At 37.0% G+C, this 16,112-nt stretch overlaps 1 protein-coding gene across 2 annotated transcripts in view; it reads left to right on the forward strand.

Moving 5' to 3' along the window:
• The first annotated feature begins 279 nt into the window (after positions 1–279).
• Positions 280–16,112, forward strand: part of LOC121382307 (protein saal1-like) — a 55,999-nt gene continuing 40,166 nt past the window's right edge. Inside the window, exons 1-5 of one of the 2 annotated variants that reach the window (XM_041511882.1) lie at positions 280–375; positions 8,841–8,983; positions 10,204–10,311; positions 12,760–12,843; positions 14,381–14,460. In XM_041511882.1, the coding sequence (XP_041367816.1) occupies positions 366–375; positions 8,841–8,983; positions 10,204–10,311; positions 12,760–12,843; positions 14,381–14,460 (425 nt within the window). In that variant the 5' untranslated portion in view covers positions 280–365. Of the gene's footprint in view, positions 391–8,840; positions 8,984–10,203; positions 10,312–12,759; positions 12,844–14,380; positions 14,461–16,112 lie in introns of both variants that reach the window. The other variant, XM_041511881.1, reaches the window with a different exon arrangement.

Here is a 16,112-nt window from a genome sequence, read left to right on the forward strand (position 1 = left end):
TCTGTCAAGGACCTTTAAATTCTATTTTCAAAAACAAGAACGGCTTTTGGACCCCCTTTGTTAAAAAATCCTGGATCCGCGTCTATTTGGCGATATGTGCCAGTGAGCTGAGGGTGGAGATATCCAAATGTGATGACACAATTTGAATATGTATGAGTTATTTAATGTTAAATTATTTATATGCAAAAATAAAACAACAAAATTAAATGCGTGATGGTGTGGTGGCCTTAAATATAGTCAACTGGTTTCATCGAAAGCGCAACAAAACTGCAAATTTGAGTGATGGGTATTGGTACATGTTTTCAAGTTTTATTTCTAATTTGTGATCGTTAACATGTATTTATAACAAATATCTCCAGTTGAAAATGAGTGAAGGTGATATATTATGTGGTTAGTTTGTTGGGTATTTTAATTGGTAGCAAGTGATCGAATAATTGCCGACTCCTAATGTCGGCAATGTTTTTAATATTGTAGCGCCATGTGACATGATCATGATGTGTAGCAAGGTAAACAAGAACAAGGTGGCGTCATGGACAGGCGCTGTTAGCTATGGTCCAGGGGTCCGTTCCACGAAAGGATTGTAAACTTTACAGCCGTTCCACAAAGCAACCTTACGGTAGCCGTAAGGCTTTCCAGTCGATTCGTCCACTGGACAATTCGTCCACAGACGATTCGTCCACGGTCGATTCGTCCACTCACCTCGGACAATTCGTCCACTCGATGACTGCATTTTTTTCAAACATATTAATAGTTATTTCTTTGACATTGTAATCGTTTCTTAATATTATTTTGTGTATACTATAACCAAAAAAGTAAAATAGAGTTAGAATTCAACATTACTATCCAGTTTTTATTAACTGTTTGTATTCATTATCATGCGGATGATTCGTCCACTCGCTCGTACACAATGTGGTAAATAGGTAATGCAAGCCTCCGCGTCGGAAGACTTTATTACCCCCCCCCCCGGTCATGTTCTCCTTCAATGGCGTAAATTCTATCCACTGTACCCTCCCTCGTCACGTTATGCCTAATAACCTCGAAATAAAATAAAAACGTGTTGTCTTCAATTCCAATTTAATTAAATGTACATTAAAAAACAATTAACAAACCATAGTTTGACACCCAATAGCCGATGTATTTTTCATGCTTCATTCATTCATTCCATCCATGCAGGTAGTTAGCGGTGCGGCTTTGAAATAAGGCGTGTTGTTTTAGACGCTACTGGATCCAACTTGGTGAAACAAGCTTAAGCAGTAATGAGCCTGCATTGCTAATTACTTCACAATATCACAATAGAGGACACCTGTACACTTACCACGTTGAAAGGGAAGGACTAAAGATTATCTTTACTGGGCACATTGTACTAAAAACATCCTACGACATGTAGCGTGAAAGGCGTACATTATAGAAACAATAACCGAATAAATAGAAACGCCAAAGAATTATGTCTGCAGAGCATTGTTACAAAAACATCAACCAAGCGTAATCTAATGCAATATAATTTATTTTCACCTTTGTAAATTTATGACACAGCAAAAAAAATATGGGGTAATAATGGACGAAATAAAAACCCAGTGTACGAATCGTCCGGTACTGATTTTTTGTAGTGGACGAATCGTCTCGAGTTCCTCAGTGGACGAATTTTCAGTGGACGAATTGTCCAGTGGACGAATCGACTGTATCCCGTCGTAAGGGGTACAGGCTAAAACGGAACCGTGCCAAAACGGAACCATTTTCTTTGGCGAAAACGGAACCTATCATGGCTAAAACGGCACCATATATAAATATATATAACTTCTCTTATTTTTAATTTCAGTATTAGGCAAAAAAAATAAAAAATACTTGTTTCCTATTACATGCTGGAAAAATATAGGGTAGGTAGGTAGGAAAAACATTTTATTTTGGAAACTAATTTTATTTATGGTTATTAAATAAAGGTGTTGACTACCGGTATCCAAAATAACCTCTGCATGTATAGAAATGCATTATGCAAACCAACAAGACCATTCATCACAGTGTTTTCCCTAGAAATGAAGTAAGGCATGGTAAAGTGACGTTTTGGGGGCATATTTTATGTGCAGTTTTAAATATAAGGGCTTTTATTTTTCATTATACAATATTTAAAAGGACAAAAACCGTATGGCCATTTTATTTTCTATAGCTATTTCATAACTTAATTTAAAAAAGGAAATATGTAGTACTATCCACATAGGTGTGTTTAAAGGCTTCTTTTTACATGGGAAATGTATAAATTTATAAAAGGCAAGGCATTTTGAGGGCATCATGGTGCTAACCTATCTTTGGGAGAGTACATACAAAAGACCCCTTGCTGTTTAATAATAGGCAGAAGGTTTACTCTCATACTAACACTTAACTTCTGTACTGGTCCAGGACGACTTGATTGAACCTTAATTGGATAGAAACCAGTAAATAAGTTATAACAATTTCTTTTAATGAAAACTGAAATGAAGGGTTTTATATTTATCTGTCCAACAATAACGACGCCACTAGAGCACATTGATTTTTATCTTTAATATCATCAGCTATTTGACGTTAAACACATGGTCATTCTGACACTGTTTTTAGAGGAAACCTGCGAAGTTCCCAGTGACCACTTACAAAAAATAACGAAACGCATCGAGATCTTACTGACATATTTAATCATTTGATTTGGCAGTAAACTCCATCAGTATCGGTAAACATCCCTCCCCTAGTTTATCAGAAGGTCACTAAATTTCTACAAGGCCAGTTTGTCGCTGGAGTAAATCATTAAATATAGTTATTATTATTATTATTATTATTAATCGAAACACCTCGCTACGCTAGATGTAGAGTAAATCGAAAAAGATCGCATATAATATTTGTGAAAACTATTTTCTGACTCTTCGCCCGATATCTCACGAAAGTTACCAAACTTCAATTTGAGGGGAAGTAACTCCATCAATCAATTGTTAGAATTTTTTTTTTCCGTGGCTAACGGGTCGCCAGTAAAACTAAATTTGCGACAGTAAATCCACCGATATATGTCCGCAAATCGGAAAACACATTAGGGTTATCCCCTAAATGACACCAAATTAGTGCTTGTGATAGTTTTGGAATGTTTTCGTGGAAATCGTTGTTATATTAAAAAAACATTTTTGGATATACAAAAAAAGTTTTATGGTCGGCAGGTTCAAATTAGGGTCGGTCGGGTAGCCGGAAACAAACAATATTTTATGATACGCCTTAAGGTTAGGGGTCAGAGCGAAGAATAGGGGTTGGGGGGTGTGTGTGTGTGAATTCGGAAGTCTTTCCATTTTGATGACGTAGACTGGCCACACTGTTTATGTAATGAAGAAAACAACTCATAATTATTGAGAAAAATACAAGTTCACAAGAGCTCTCATCAGCAAGATTGGCATCTGGCTCTTGTCAGAGGCGGCTCCCAATGGGAGCTTGCTTGAACAGTTATCTGATGGAAGCACGTAAATAAATTGACCTGACCTGAAGATTGTTTGTGAAACTATCAGAAGTAACACAAAAACATTTCTTTTTTCTTTTAATAAATAACTTCTCATTTGAGTTAAGTTGTTTTGTTGAGTTTTTTTGTCTTATTTACTATTCTTCAAATAAAATTCAATTATGGTGCCGTTTTAGCCATCGTAGGTTCCGTTTTAGCCATAAATTTCGGTGCCGTTTTAGCCAACGCAGGTTCCGTTTTGTCCAATTTGGTTCCATTTTTGCTTGGTGCCGTTTTGGCACGGTTCTGTTTTAGCTATAACCCGTTGTAAGTCACTAAGTGCCTCTTTAAAAATTAATATATAATTTGCAAAGAAGTGCGAATTAGTTAAATAATAAATTGGTTACCGACTTTTCGGAACATTTTGGATATATTCATTGCTATCGGACATCCATTAAGTAACTTTGTCAGTTTATTTGCTAAGCGATAATTGCCGAATTCATAAGACATGAGTTATCTCCCGTATTTTCGTGTTAAGGTCGTATGGCCTAGAGTGTTTTTTATGGAACAACGAGTTTCATAAAAGGTATTTGGTATGTATTAGATCAATTTTTACACAATAAGTTAGTATCCTTCTTAGAAAATGATCAAATCATCATCTAACTGCCATTTGACATCTGCGTCGGTGGCTTACAACTGCCTCGTAACTTTTGTAAATTTTCACAGTAATTTACGACGATAGTAAGCTACACCGTGTCGTGAAATGGGCTGGCGATCATAGAAAAGAATTAAGGTCGCGATAATAGTAGGTATTTACTGTGATAGTAGTGCTAAGATCGCTTTGTGGAACGGGGCCCAGGGGCCTAATTCACTAAACTCTCGCACCTTTGCGATCTCGCAGTGCAATGCTAAAATACTTGCAAAGAGGATGCTTTCTTGTCTAGCAGAGCCTAAGAGACCTTTGTGAATTAGGCCTCAGGGGTCGACCTTAGCGGTAGCCTGAGGTGTTTTGGCTACCCATTTGGGAAAGACTTCCGAACGTTCCAGCATGTATGCTAATACACGTACTATCACTAACCCTAAACTTAAGTCTGAATGAACGGAATGCAGGAATGTTCGGAAGACTTGCCACCATTTGATGATTTGTTGGTCGGGCTATCAGATATCTAAACCCAGTAGTCTGCCAGGCTACTAGATTTTTTTGGCACATCCAATTACTATGCAATGAACAAGACGCTTAAACATCTAACACCCCCACCTAAAACAACATGTTTAAATAAAGTAAATGATTTTGCCCTTTTCTCTCTTTTTAAAATTTAGTAAAATTGTGGGGCTACCAATTTTTACTGAGGGCTACCAGATTTTAAAACCTGGTAGCCTGGCTACCACCGAAAAAAGTTAAGGTCAAGGCCTGTAGTTCGTCCCACCTTTCTATTAAAATGTGTTTTTCTGTAAATAATTTCAGTTTGGTTTAACGTAAGAAGAAAAGTAAAAGTGTTTTTGAAAAAAAAAACCCCACCTATTTTTGTATGCAATTTACAAATCAATCGTCTCAGAAATAAATATGGGAGATATGAGTAATTGTGGACATCGGCAAAATGCGGACAATCTCGACCATACTGCCGCTACATTCCATTTTCGTACATTAAACATTTCATTATATTGTCAGCAAATTGCTAATGAGACCACAGATAGTTCTTGAAAATCCATGTTTCTATTTTTATCCCGGTGTCACTTTAAAATACCCCAAAAACAACACACACAAAAATAGTACCATCAATATCCAAAACTGCGTTCACCTTACAACAAAAACACAAATATGATATTTACAGAAATACTATTAAATTTTTTTTAGCTACGATACGTGAAACGAAATAGATTGCAATCAATTAACGTAAAAAAATCAACAATGTGGATGTAAAACAAATCCATTCTAGTAAATAAAAGCGAACCACCTTTTGGTAAACAGGAAAGAAAAAAAGTAAAGTTTGTTTTATTTAACGACGCCACTAGAGCACATTGATTTTTAATCTTATCATTGGCTATTGGACGTCAAACATATGGTCATTCTGACACTGTTTTTAGAGGAAACCCGCTGTCGCCACATAGGCTACTCTTTTTTACAACAGGCAGCAAGGGATCTTTTATTTGTGCTTCCCACAGGCAGGATAGCACAAACCATGGCCTTTGTTGGACCAGTTATGGATCACTGGTCGGTGCAAGTGGTTTACACCTACCCATTGAGTCTTGCGGAGCACTCACTCAGGGTTTGGAGTCGGTATCTCGATTAAAAATCCGATGCCTCGACTGGGATCCGAACCCAGTACCTACCAGCCTGTAGACCGATGGCCTGCCACGACGCCACCGAGGCCGGTAAACAGGAAAGAATGCAACATTTCTAACTGCGTTCACGTATAGTACAAAATAATTTACAACCAACTGGGCTACAGAATTGTTGTTCATGAGTTAGCGAAGTGTTCACATGTTCAAGATTTTAAATAAGTGTTTTAAGAAGTAGATACAAAGTTGGGGTAAGGTTCTCCTTTCCTAAAAGAACCTAACTACATTTGTGCTAGACAGAATCGTAAAACAAAGTGAACTTCCTCGTCTTGTTTACTTTTTCATTTTCTTGTTGCTGTGCTTTTAAGAAAAATCCACACAGCAGAAGACATCATGATCGTGATTTTACTCCAAAAATGGTAAAAAGTAATTTCATTATTCAATTCAATAGACCACAAAATAAACTGACCAATTAAAACAAGATTTAAAAAACCAAAAAAATTGGAACACCATGAAGCAGATAACAAAATGTAAGACAACATTCGGCAATGTTTGGATTTGATCGCATATTCGGTCGACATGTTCCAAATGGTAGAGAACTGGATCAGGAAGTCTTTGTTTTATCAAGACCACATCTAACTACATCTGGTCTATAACATCAATTTTATTATTTTATAATATAAATGTTTTTTGGTAAATTACAGTAAGCTGATAGTGAGTTACCATTGCAATCTTTTTTGGAGATTAGCGATATGTTGCTATTCAATGGTTTTTATTGCAAAAATGGCAGGTGATTACTAACTGACAAGGCTTCTAGAATTTTTATTAAAATAATAGTAATTAAAAAATTTACTAGCCATGATTAAAAATTCACTAGCCCTACTTTACTTAATACAATTTTACTAATAGTAATAATTGGATATGTTATCTAGAGAGTGAAAACCCTTAGATTTGGTAGAGGATTATCATATTTATTAAATAAACTTAAATACAGCATTTGACAACTTTTTTTTTTCACTAGCCGTCGGGCATGGCGATATTAGTTATTTACTAGCCCAACATTGAATATCACTAGCCATGGGACTACCATAACCTAGAAGCCCTGACTGACATTAATTGTCAACTATGGGTTTCAAGGATTTCACTAAAAGAGTAATATTGCCAACGGTTTGGTGTAGTAGTGTAAAAATGGAATATTGTAATGATATAAAAATCCTCAACGTGCATGTGTGTCATGGTGTTAAGGTGCGCATCCAGGAAATTTGGATCAATTGGTGGGGCACCGAATTGAAAATCGGACACTCATTTTTTTACATTTTAAAAAAAACAAATTAACAAAAGGGAGCACCCCTCAGCATCTCCCATGGATCCGTGCCTGGTGTTGGGAAAGGCCATCAGACACAGGGCCCAAAACTGCCAATCACTAGGTCACCAAATGCGACCAAAATCCAGTTTGGCAACTTTAAATATTAAAAAATAGTGGCGTTAAGTCGCCCAAATAATATTATTTGGTGGTCTTTTTTCTATAACATATGAGTCACTATTAATAATTGTATGATATATATTTATTCCACATTAAAATCTTGTTCATGGTTCGCAAAACAACGTATCAACGTAACATAATTTGCCATTCGGAACATCTCATTTCAATATCATGTGTGTTGATATCTTTGCTATCTGAAAGACGTTCTTGAAATCAGTATTACTTCATATGCTTACTTTAAAAAATAAATTGATAATTAAACTTTTTCAGTTATTTAAAACACACCTGAAATATGAATATTTTGTGTTTGGGCTACCTAAAACAAGTTTGGGTCACTGAAAATCAAAATTTAGTGGCCCAGATATTTTTTTAGGCCACCATATGTTTTTTTGATGAGTTTTGAGTCCTGACACCATTCAAACTTCAAATGAATTATTTATAAGCATTTTTATAAATAAGTCAAACATAAAAAACATATATATTTTGCTAAAACATGGAACAGTTTTGTTTTGAAAAGTTCTGGCTGTAAGCTATACCACTAAATGTTTCAGTTACCAAAACTGGTGACTTTGTTAATGAATATTTACGGTTGATTCAATAGTTCTTGATGCTCAAGTTGGAAAACTTTGCTACATATCAGCCAATTTAGGCTGAGGGGTACAAATATTAATAAAAAGCTAGCTAGTTGCATAACAACTACCTGTTTATAAACATTGTTATACTTTAGAACCCATTAAATCTGATCTTCTATGCTAAGTACAATACTTTTTTTAAATAAAATTTGGGCCCCTAAAATATTTCACAGGCAAGTCAAAAGTGTTGACATGACTTGCCTGAATGACAAGTTAAAGTGTTGACATGACTTGTGCAAATGACAATTAAAAAAAACCCCACCCAAGTGCACACCCTGTAATTTATATTACAATTATTATCAAACATTTCACAGGCAAGTCAAAGTGTTGACATGACTCACCTGAATGGCAAGTCAAAATGTTGACATGATTCGCCTGAATGGCAAGTCAAAGTATTGACATGACTCACCTGAATGGCAAGTCAAAGTGTTGACACAACTCACCCAAATGGCAAGTCAAAGTCTTGACATGACTCACCTGAATGGCAAGCCAGAGTGTTGACACGACTCACCTGAATGGCAAGTCAAAATGTTGACATGACTTGCCCAAATGGCAAGTCAGTATTGACATGACGCGCATGAATGGCAAGTCAAAATGTTGACATGACTCGCATGAATGGCAAGTCAAGTATTGACATGACTCTCCTGAATGGCAAGTCAAAGTGTTGACATGACTCACCTGAATGGCAAGTCAATGTTGACACGACTCACCTGAATGGCATGTCAGTGTTGACAACTCGCCTGAGTGGCGTGTCAAAATGTTGACATGACTCGCCCAAATGGCAAGTCAGTATTGACATGACTCACCAGAATGGCAAGTCAAAATGTTGACATGACTCACCTGAATGGCAAGTTGAAGTATTGACATGACTCGCCTGAATGGCAAGTCAAAGTGTTGACATGATTTGCCTGAATGGCGAGTCCTATCAACACTTTGACTTGCCATTCAGGCGAGTCAAAAACAATCCCACATGTATACCCTGTAATTTATATTACAATTATTGTAGAATATGAGTCGCCACATGCAGTACGGAACCCATCTCCACCTCCAGAGTTGGAGCAAAAGGGCCAGAATATCTTTGATGACAGCATTGACAACACAGCATTCAGCAAGCATTGGCTTTTCACCACTCTGATGAAGCTGATCCAGGTAAAGTGATATGTTTCCTTTAGAATTCTAGTCGTTCAGATGGTTACAGTGGCTGTAAAGACAAAACCAAATTTAACAAATTGCTACATTAACATCTTAAGACTGACCATCTTTTTGGCCTAAAAAGTTTTCAAATCCCGCTCCTTTTGTTCACCCCTTACAAGAGACCCCAAGCCAGACATGATAGTACCATTATGAAGGGAGATTGTGTAATTACAGGCTTCTGAAAATTACAAGAGTTTCGTTTGCACGTTACTCGCATAAATATAGTTTGTGTAACCCATTTTTCAGTCAATGTTACTCGCATAAATATAGTTTGTGTAACCCATTTTTCAGTCACGCATTGAATTTATGATATCATTTACATGTTCATGATGGGTTATGTAAAAAAGAAATGGGCTACCTGAATTTGTTTGTGCAAACACACAAATAGTTTACGCCAATTTTCCGTTCTCAGAGGCCTGAATTAAATGTGGCTTAGCGGGTAAGTGCTTACCTCATCAACAGAACTACCCCAAAACCCCAAACTCACAGTCCTTGGTCCTCAGACACACAAACTGTTGAATGTTCCTGCAGCTCAGTAGAATGTGTGGCCACCATGAGAATCAATGCAGACTTTACAACACATTTGTAGATACATATAATATTTATTTATGTGTCTGTTTCATTTTTATTTTTTAATTTTTTTTTTTAAACACAAAACCCCGCCACAAACATTTAATACAGAGACAGACATTTTTAGTTTTTGGACATTACAAACATGAATAATGATGAGATGAATGGTGAAATGCAATATTTCCATTTGGGTATGGGACTACGTGACGCTCCACGTTTGCTGTCATATGTCGGTATTACCCAAGCCCGGGTACACAGAACTTGTAGTGCATACAGGGTAATCATCCCCCATGTGTGGTCATACACTTGGGAGACACACCCATAATTCACACACCGTGAAGTGGGTGAAACTCAGTGTGTGTGTGGCCTTACACCTACCATTGAGCCTAGCGGTGCACTCACTCTGGGTTTGAGCTGGTACTCGCATGAAAAGTCCCCCATTGCCTCAGGTGGGTTTATGAACCCAGTACCTATCCGCCTTAAGTCCAATGGCATAACCACTACACCACTCAGGCCGATTTCCTTTTTTTATTTATAATTAGTTTTTACTGGTGTTCCTAAAGTATTAAGGAGTTGTTGTGACTGGTATTTGTAATTGATTGCAGGAAGTGGACAAAGAAACCGAAAACAAGGAAGAAACTGAGTTCGGGGTCGATATTGATGATGAACTCCAAAATGAGCTTTGTCGACTTTGGGACATGGCAATGAATCCTGTAAGTTACTAAAAGTTAATTAAATTATATTTGTCATAGAAGATTTAATTAATTAGAATTAGATATATTAAAGGTACTCAGTATTGAGTAGCGCTGATCAATTGTCTACATACCCAGTGATCTCGCTGAGTGAAAATTAAAGGAGGGCGACCGCGCGGCACCACACCCTTCAAAAACCCCCAAACAAATGAAAAGCAAAAAAAAAAGGGGGCGGGGGAAAGCTTGGTTACCATATATTGTTGCGTGTTGGTCGACTTTGTGGAAAGACATCTCTTTTTTTTGTCTCTCAGTATCTGGTACAAAGAAGTTGATATGAAATACAAGCCGACTCATGTTTTAATTGAACCGAAGATGTTGTCAGTCTGCCATTCACATGCAGTTCTGGTTTTGCTGAACCGATCAAAGTTTTAATATTATTTTAATAAAGATTTCAAGATATATGAAAACCAATAAAGATGTTTGTAAAGTGATCCCATAATGTGGGATAAAAAAAAGTTTCTGTTCATTTTATTTCCTTCTTCATCGAATGAATCGATCACTTTGATATCGCCAGCTGATAAAAGTATTTTTGTTTTTATAAAGGTGATGTATATATTAGTTGGCACCCAAGATAAATGATTTTAATGATAAACACTACCACTTCTGTTGTTTTTATAAGAGGTGATATTCCCCAAAAAATGAAAAGTTAATAATATTTTATAAAGAATTGCTGAATAAACAGAATGACTGAAAGTAAAAATTATCAGTTAAATCAATTAAATCTGCAATTGAGGACAAAATATCACATGATAATTATTTCTGCTCATGTGACATATTTGGCACCAAATAAGTGTTTTTGTCAGTTGGAGATTGCCGAATCCATAAAAAAATAAAATGTTTTCATTGCTCAAATAAAATATAACTTTTATTGTATGTATCAAACATACAAATGGATACAGGTATGGGATAAAATAAAGGCTGTTAAAATACTGTAAAATTAAGTTATGGTAACGGTCGTAAGCTACTGAAGTTTTTCGTCAGTTGCTTTTTCGTTTACACAACGTGGCTTGTTTCCTTTGATGTCCAGTTTGCTGACTAATTTAAAAAAAAAAAATTGTGGAAAAACTGTTTGCATTTGGAAATAGCTGAGAAAGGTGTGTAAAATATAGTAGGGTACAGAAAAATTAAGAGGGGCGAAAAAAAATAAAGGAGGGCGGCAGAACATGAAAGGAGGGTGATGAAATGCAATAGCTGGGTAGGCCGCCACCCCGCTTAAATTGAGCAGCAAGAACACTGATACCATAACTGTTGACTGTGAGGTCTACAGTCTGGTAGGTACTGGGTTTGGATCCCAGTCGAGCCATGGGATTTTTTAATCCAGATACTGACTCCAAACCCTGAGTGAGTTTTCTGCAAGGCTCAATGGGTAGGTGTAAACCACTTGCACCGACCAGTGATCCATAACTGGTTCAACAAAGGCCATGGTTTGTGCTATCCTGCCTGTGGGAAGCGCAAATAAAAGATCCCTTGCTGCTAATCGGAAAGAGTAGCCCATGAAGTAGCGACAGCGGGTTTCCTCTCAAAATCTGTGTGGTCTGTAACCATATGTTTGACGCCATATAACTGTAAATAAAATGTGTTGAGTGTGTCGTTAAATAAAACATTTCTTTTCTTTTTTTCTGATGACTGTGAAGCATTCCTCATTTCACATGTTTCCAAACATAATATTGAATGGCCAAGAAGTTCCAGGTTGAGACATATTTTTCCACTCAGTTTTATAGCAGCATCAAAATGGCATTGCAACTCAATTTGACAGTTAGCTTTTGTGGCATGATTGCCAACTGCTGCCATTAGTTTCGAGGGCTGTGAATGCCCAGTTAACTGTAGGTAAGATCCGTTGCTGCTTTTTTGAAGGTCTGGCCTATATGGCAACAACAGCTTTCTTCTCAGCTAACCAAATGATTTGCAGGTTTTCTGCCAGAAAATAATTGAGGGTACATAGTAATTGATTTTTTTTTAAACAGTCCATAAGTGCCCCTACTAGGTGATTATGGGTTTGAAATGCATTTAAATTGGAAACTGCATTTCATGTGCTTTGACAGATTTTAAACATCAGTTCTCATTAAAAATTGTAAAACTATATCCATTAATTTCCAAGATAACTATGTTAGACACCAAGTAACTGTATTTTGATCAGCAACTAGTATTTAATGTTTTAGAATTGTGTAGTGATCCCAAATTTGTGAAGCGAATCGTGACGTGATACCCAGTAAAATGTTTCCTAATAATTTTAAATGTGCTGATGTGTTGTTACCTTCCTTTCCTTACTCCCTCCTTGATACCTGAAATTGTTATTATTTTTATGAATTGGTCAAATGTTTTCTGTTTTTTTATGATTACAACTAGTACTGGCATAGGTAATTTTAAGTCGGCAATGTTGAGAACTTATTTAATATACATCTCTTTCAGGATGTTGCTAAATTTCTGCAAGAATTTAGAGCAGTGGAAATATTGTCTGGGGTCATTGGAAAGTCGAAGGCTCCAAGAGTCACAGTAAGTTTGTTTTAGTCCAGAATGTGGATCTCATAGAATATTCAAGGGGCAAGATGTGTCTCGGTGTGTGGTGATTACTGGATCAGTCTGTTCTTGCCCAAATTAGTGCCCCATGAATGATACACCACAGGCCATGGTATGTGCTCAGGCCTCGAAATAGTGGCCTGTGACAAATAAGAAAGCATTCCAAAAACCTCCTGACAGATGGAATAGAGATTTACCTGCTACCCACCTCACCAAAATTGCAGGTCTTTCAGGCCTCTGAAAATTGTCAAGAACGGCCATTTCGTTCGCACGTTGCTTGCACAAATCTATTTTAGCATGACCTATTTTCTGTTTGCGCAAAATTGTGAGCACCATTGACATGGATATAATGGGTTACGTGAAAAGGAAATGAGTTACATGGATTTATTTCTGTGTAACCGATAAATGGGTCAATCAGATTTTCAATTCTCAAAGGTCTGTCTGTTTTTTAAAAAGACAAATGCATACACGATTATCACATCTTCTATTTAGCTTGTGATTCGGTTTTATTTTAATTTCATAATGCCTTAAAATACATCTCTGTCAGAGGTAATAATGTTTTACACACCATCCCAAATCCTTCCTAAATCTCATGATGTCCTATTTTCAGCAGTTTATTATTTTTCTTAGCACAGCATATTTTCTTTGGCATGCTATTTTAAAAAAATAACATTAGACCCTAGTTTACTTTCTAAATCGAGCCCTGATGTTCACCTGTCTGTGGGTAAGCATATATTATACCCAGCTGCTGACTGGTAGATCAAAGTCCAATAACTGAATGTTTGTTAAATACATGTATGCCTTTTCTTTTTTTACAACTTTTTAAACTGTCCACTAGTGCACTATAATACTAAGAGGGAGAGGGATTTAGCTCAATCAGTTGAGTGCTCCCTTGAGATGCTTGCGTCACAGGATCGAACCACCTTGGTAGGTTTTTTCTTGTTCCCATCAGTGCACCACAGCTGGTCAAACTGGTGTGCTTTACTGTCTGTGGGAAAGTGCATATAACAGATCTCTTGCTGCATAAGGGAACATGTAGCAGGTTTTCCTCTGATGTCTAATTAATCAATGTGCTCCAGTGGTCTTGTTAAATAAAACAGACTTTTTTAATATAATATTAAGGCTACTAATTATATAATGCAATGCTTTTAATACATCAATGATTTTCTCAAAATAACATCTCTACATCAGGGCTCGAACGTAAGAATTTGTCTCCTACAGCAATTTTTAAAAGAACTGCAATGGGTGAAACAGTCCACCGACGGCAATTTCGAACCAGCCTTTGGCAGTTTTTTTTAAACTGACATTTGCAAATAAACCTAATAGACCAAATTTATATGTCAACGATGGCAATTGCCATCGGTGCCGCCATTAAGCTCGAGCCCTGCTACATGAACTCAGAGTTTAATCATTCATAATCTTATTTTCATTCATTCATTCATTCATTCAGTCATTCATCTCACTTACCCATCCATCGATATGTTCATTAATGTGTATGCCCAATGTTTTATAGGAAATCTGTGTTGGTATTCTCGGAAACATGGCATGTGATGACGACATCTGCATAACAATGTCTGAAAACAAAAAACTGATGTGAGTACTATAACAGCTTGATAGATTGATTCCTATGTGTAAGTACCTAACATGTACCCTTATGGTCATCATTAATTTACTTTTAGAGGTAGTATACTTGTGGAAAAGAGAAATATGTTTTACATCAGTTTCTTCATAGCTATGTTCATCTAAGATCAAAATAATTATATTCTGTCAAATTTTGTGGACACATTATTAGAAATTATTTTGGCAACAGGCATCAAAATCCCATCTGTATTATTTTCGTTATTAAAGCCCTTCTCTCCCACATTATACAAGGGATGTAGCTCAGTGGTATACACCTGAGGTGCAGAGGGTCACAGGATCAATTGCTTTCAATGGACTGGCATTCCCTGTCCCAAACAGTGCTCCATACCTAGTACACCAGTGGCTGTGGCATGGATTGTTCTGTCTGACGGAAAGCATGTTAACATGCATTGCTGCTAATCTGTAGGAAGGAAAGAAATGTTTTATTTAACAACACACTCAACACATTTTATTTATGGTTATATGGCGTTGGACATATGGCTGAGGACCACACAGATATTGAGAGAAGAAACCCGCTGTCGCCACGTCATGGGCTACTGTTTGTTTTGATTAGCAGCAAGGGATCTTTTATATGCACCATCCTACAGACAGGATAGCACATACCACAGCCTTTGATATACAAGTCATGGTGCACTGGCTGAAGCGAGAAACCAAAAAATCATCACTTAAAATGTGCTGAGGTGTCATTCACTGCAATAATACTCCAAATGTTTACGGTTTTATTTTTGTTTAATCACAGTTATTATCAAGAATGGACCAGCCTCAGTGGCGTCGTGGCAGGCCATCGGTCTACAGGCTGGTAGGTACTGGGTTCGGATCCCAGTCGAGGCATGGGATTTTTAATCCAGATACCGACTCCAAACCCTGAGTGAGTGCTCCGCAAGGCTCAATGAGTAGGTGTAAACCACTTGCACCGACCAGTGATCCATAACTGGTTCAAAAAAGGCTATGGTTTGTGCTATCCTGCCTGTGGGAAGCACAAATAAAAGATCCCTTGCTGCTAATCGGAAGAGTAGCCCATGTAGTGGCGACAGCGGGTTTCCTCTCAAAATCTGTGTGGTCCTTAACCATATGACTGACGCCATATAACCGTAAATAAAATGTGTTGAGTGCGTCGTTAATTAAAACATTTTTTTTTTTTATCAAGAATGGAGTACCATACTCTACAAAAAGTGGTAACCTGAGCAGATGTATTTGATACCTGCTATAAAAAAATTAGCCAAAAAACAGGGGTTTTTTGGGGGTGGGGTGGGGGGGGGGGGAGGGTTCCTTTTGTATTTGGAATAAGTTTGCTGCAAGTGAAGTCAGTTTTTTAAATCTGACCGTAGGGTCAGGTCAAGATCGTTTGGAACAGTATCAAGCCACTGGATACAACATTGTTATTCTGTAATTATGTTAAAAACTTAACAAGACATAGAGTTGTGGAATGTGGTAAGAAGAACCCAATGTAAGTTGAGATGATGCTCCCTATTCATGTGCATGGGGTTTTTTTAAATGCCGAAACAGTGAACCCCTAAGTTATGTAAACTTTGTCATTGTAGTTAAATATTAAAGTGATAATTGCATGCTTGTAACATTGATCAAATGAACATTACTGGTCATTC

The sequence above is a fragment of the Gigantopelta aegis genome, chromosome 9 (genome assembly GCF_016097555.1).
Source record: "Gigantopelta aegis isolate Gae_Host chromosome 9, Gae_host_genome, whole genome shotgun sequence".
NCBI lineage: Eukaryota > Metazoa > Mollusca > Gastropoda > Neomphalida > Peltospiridae > Gigantopelta > Gigantopelta aegis.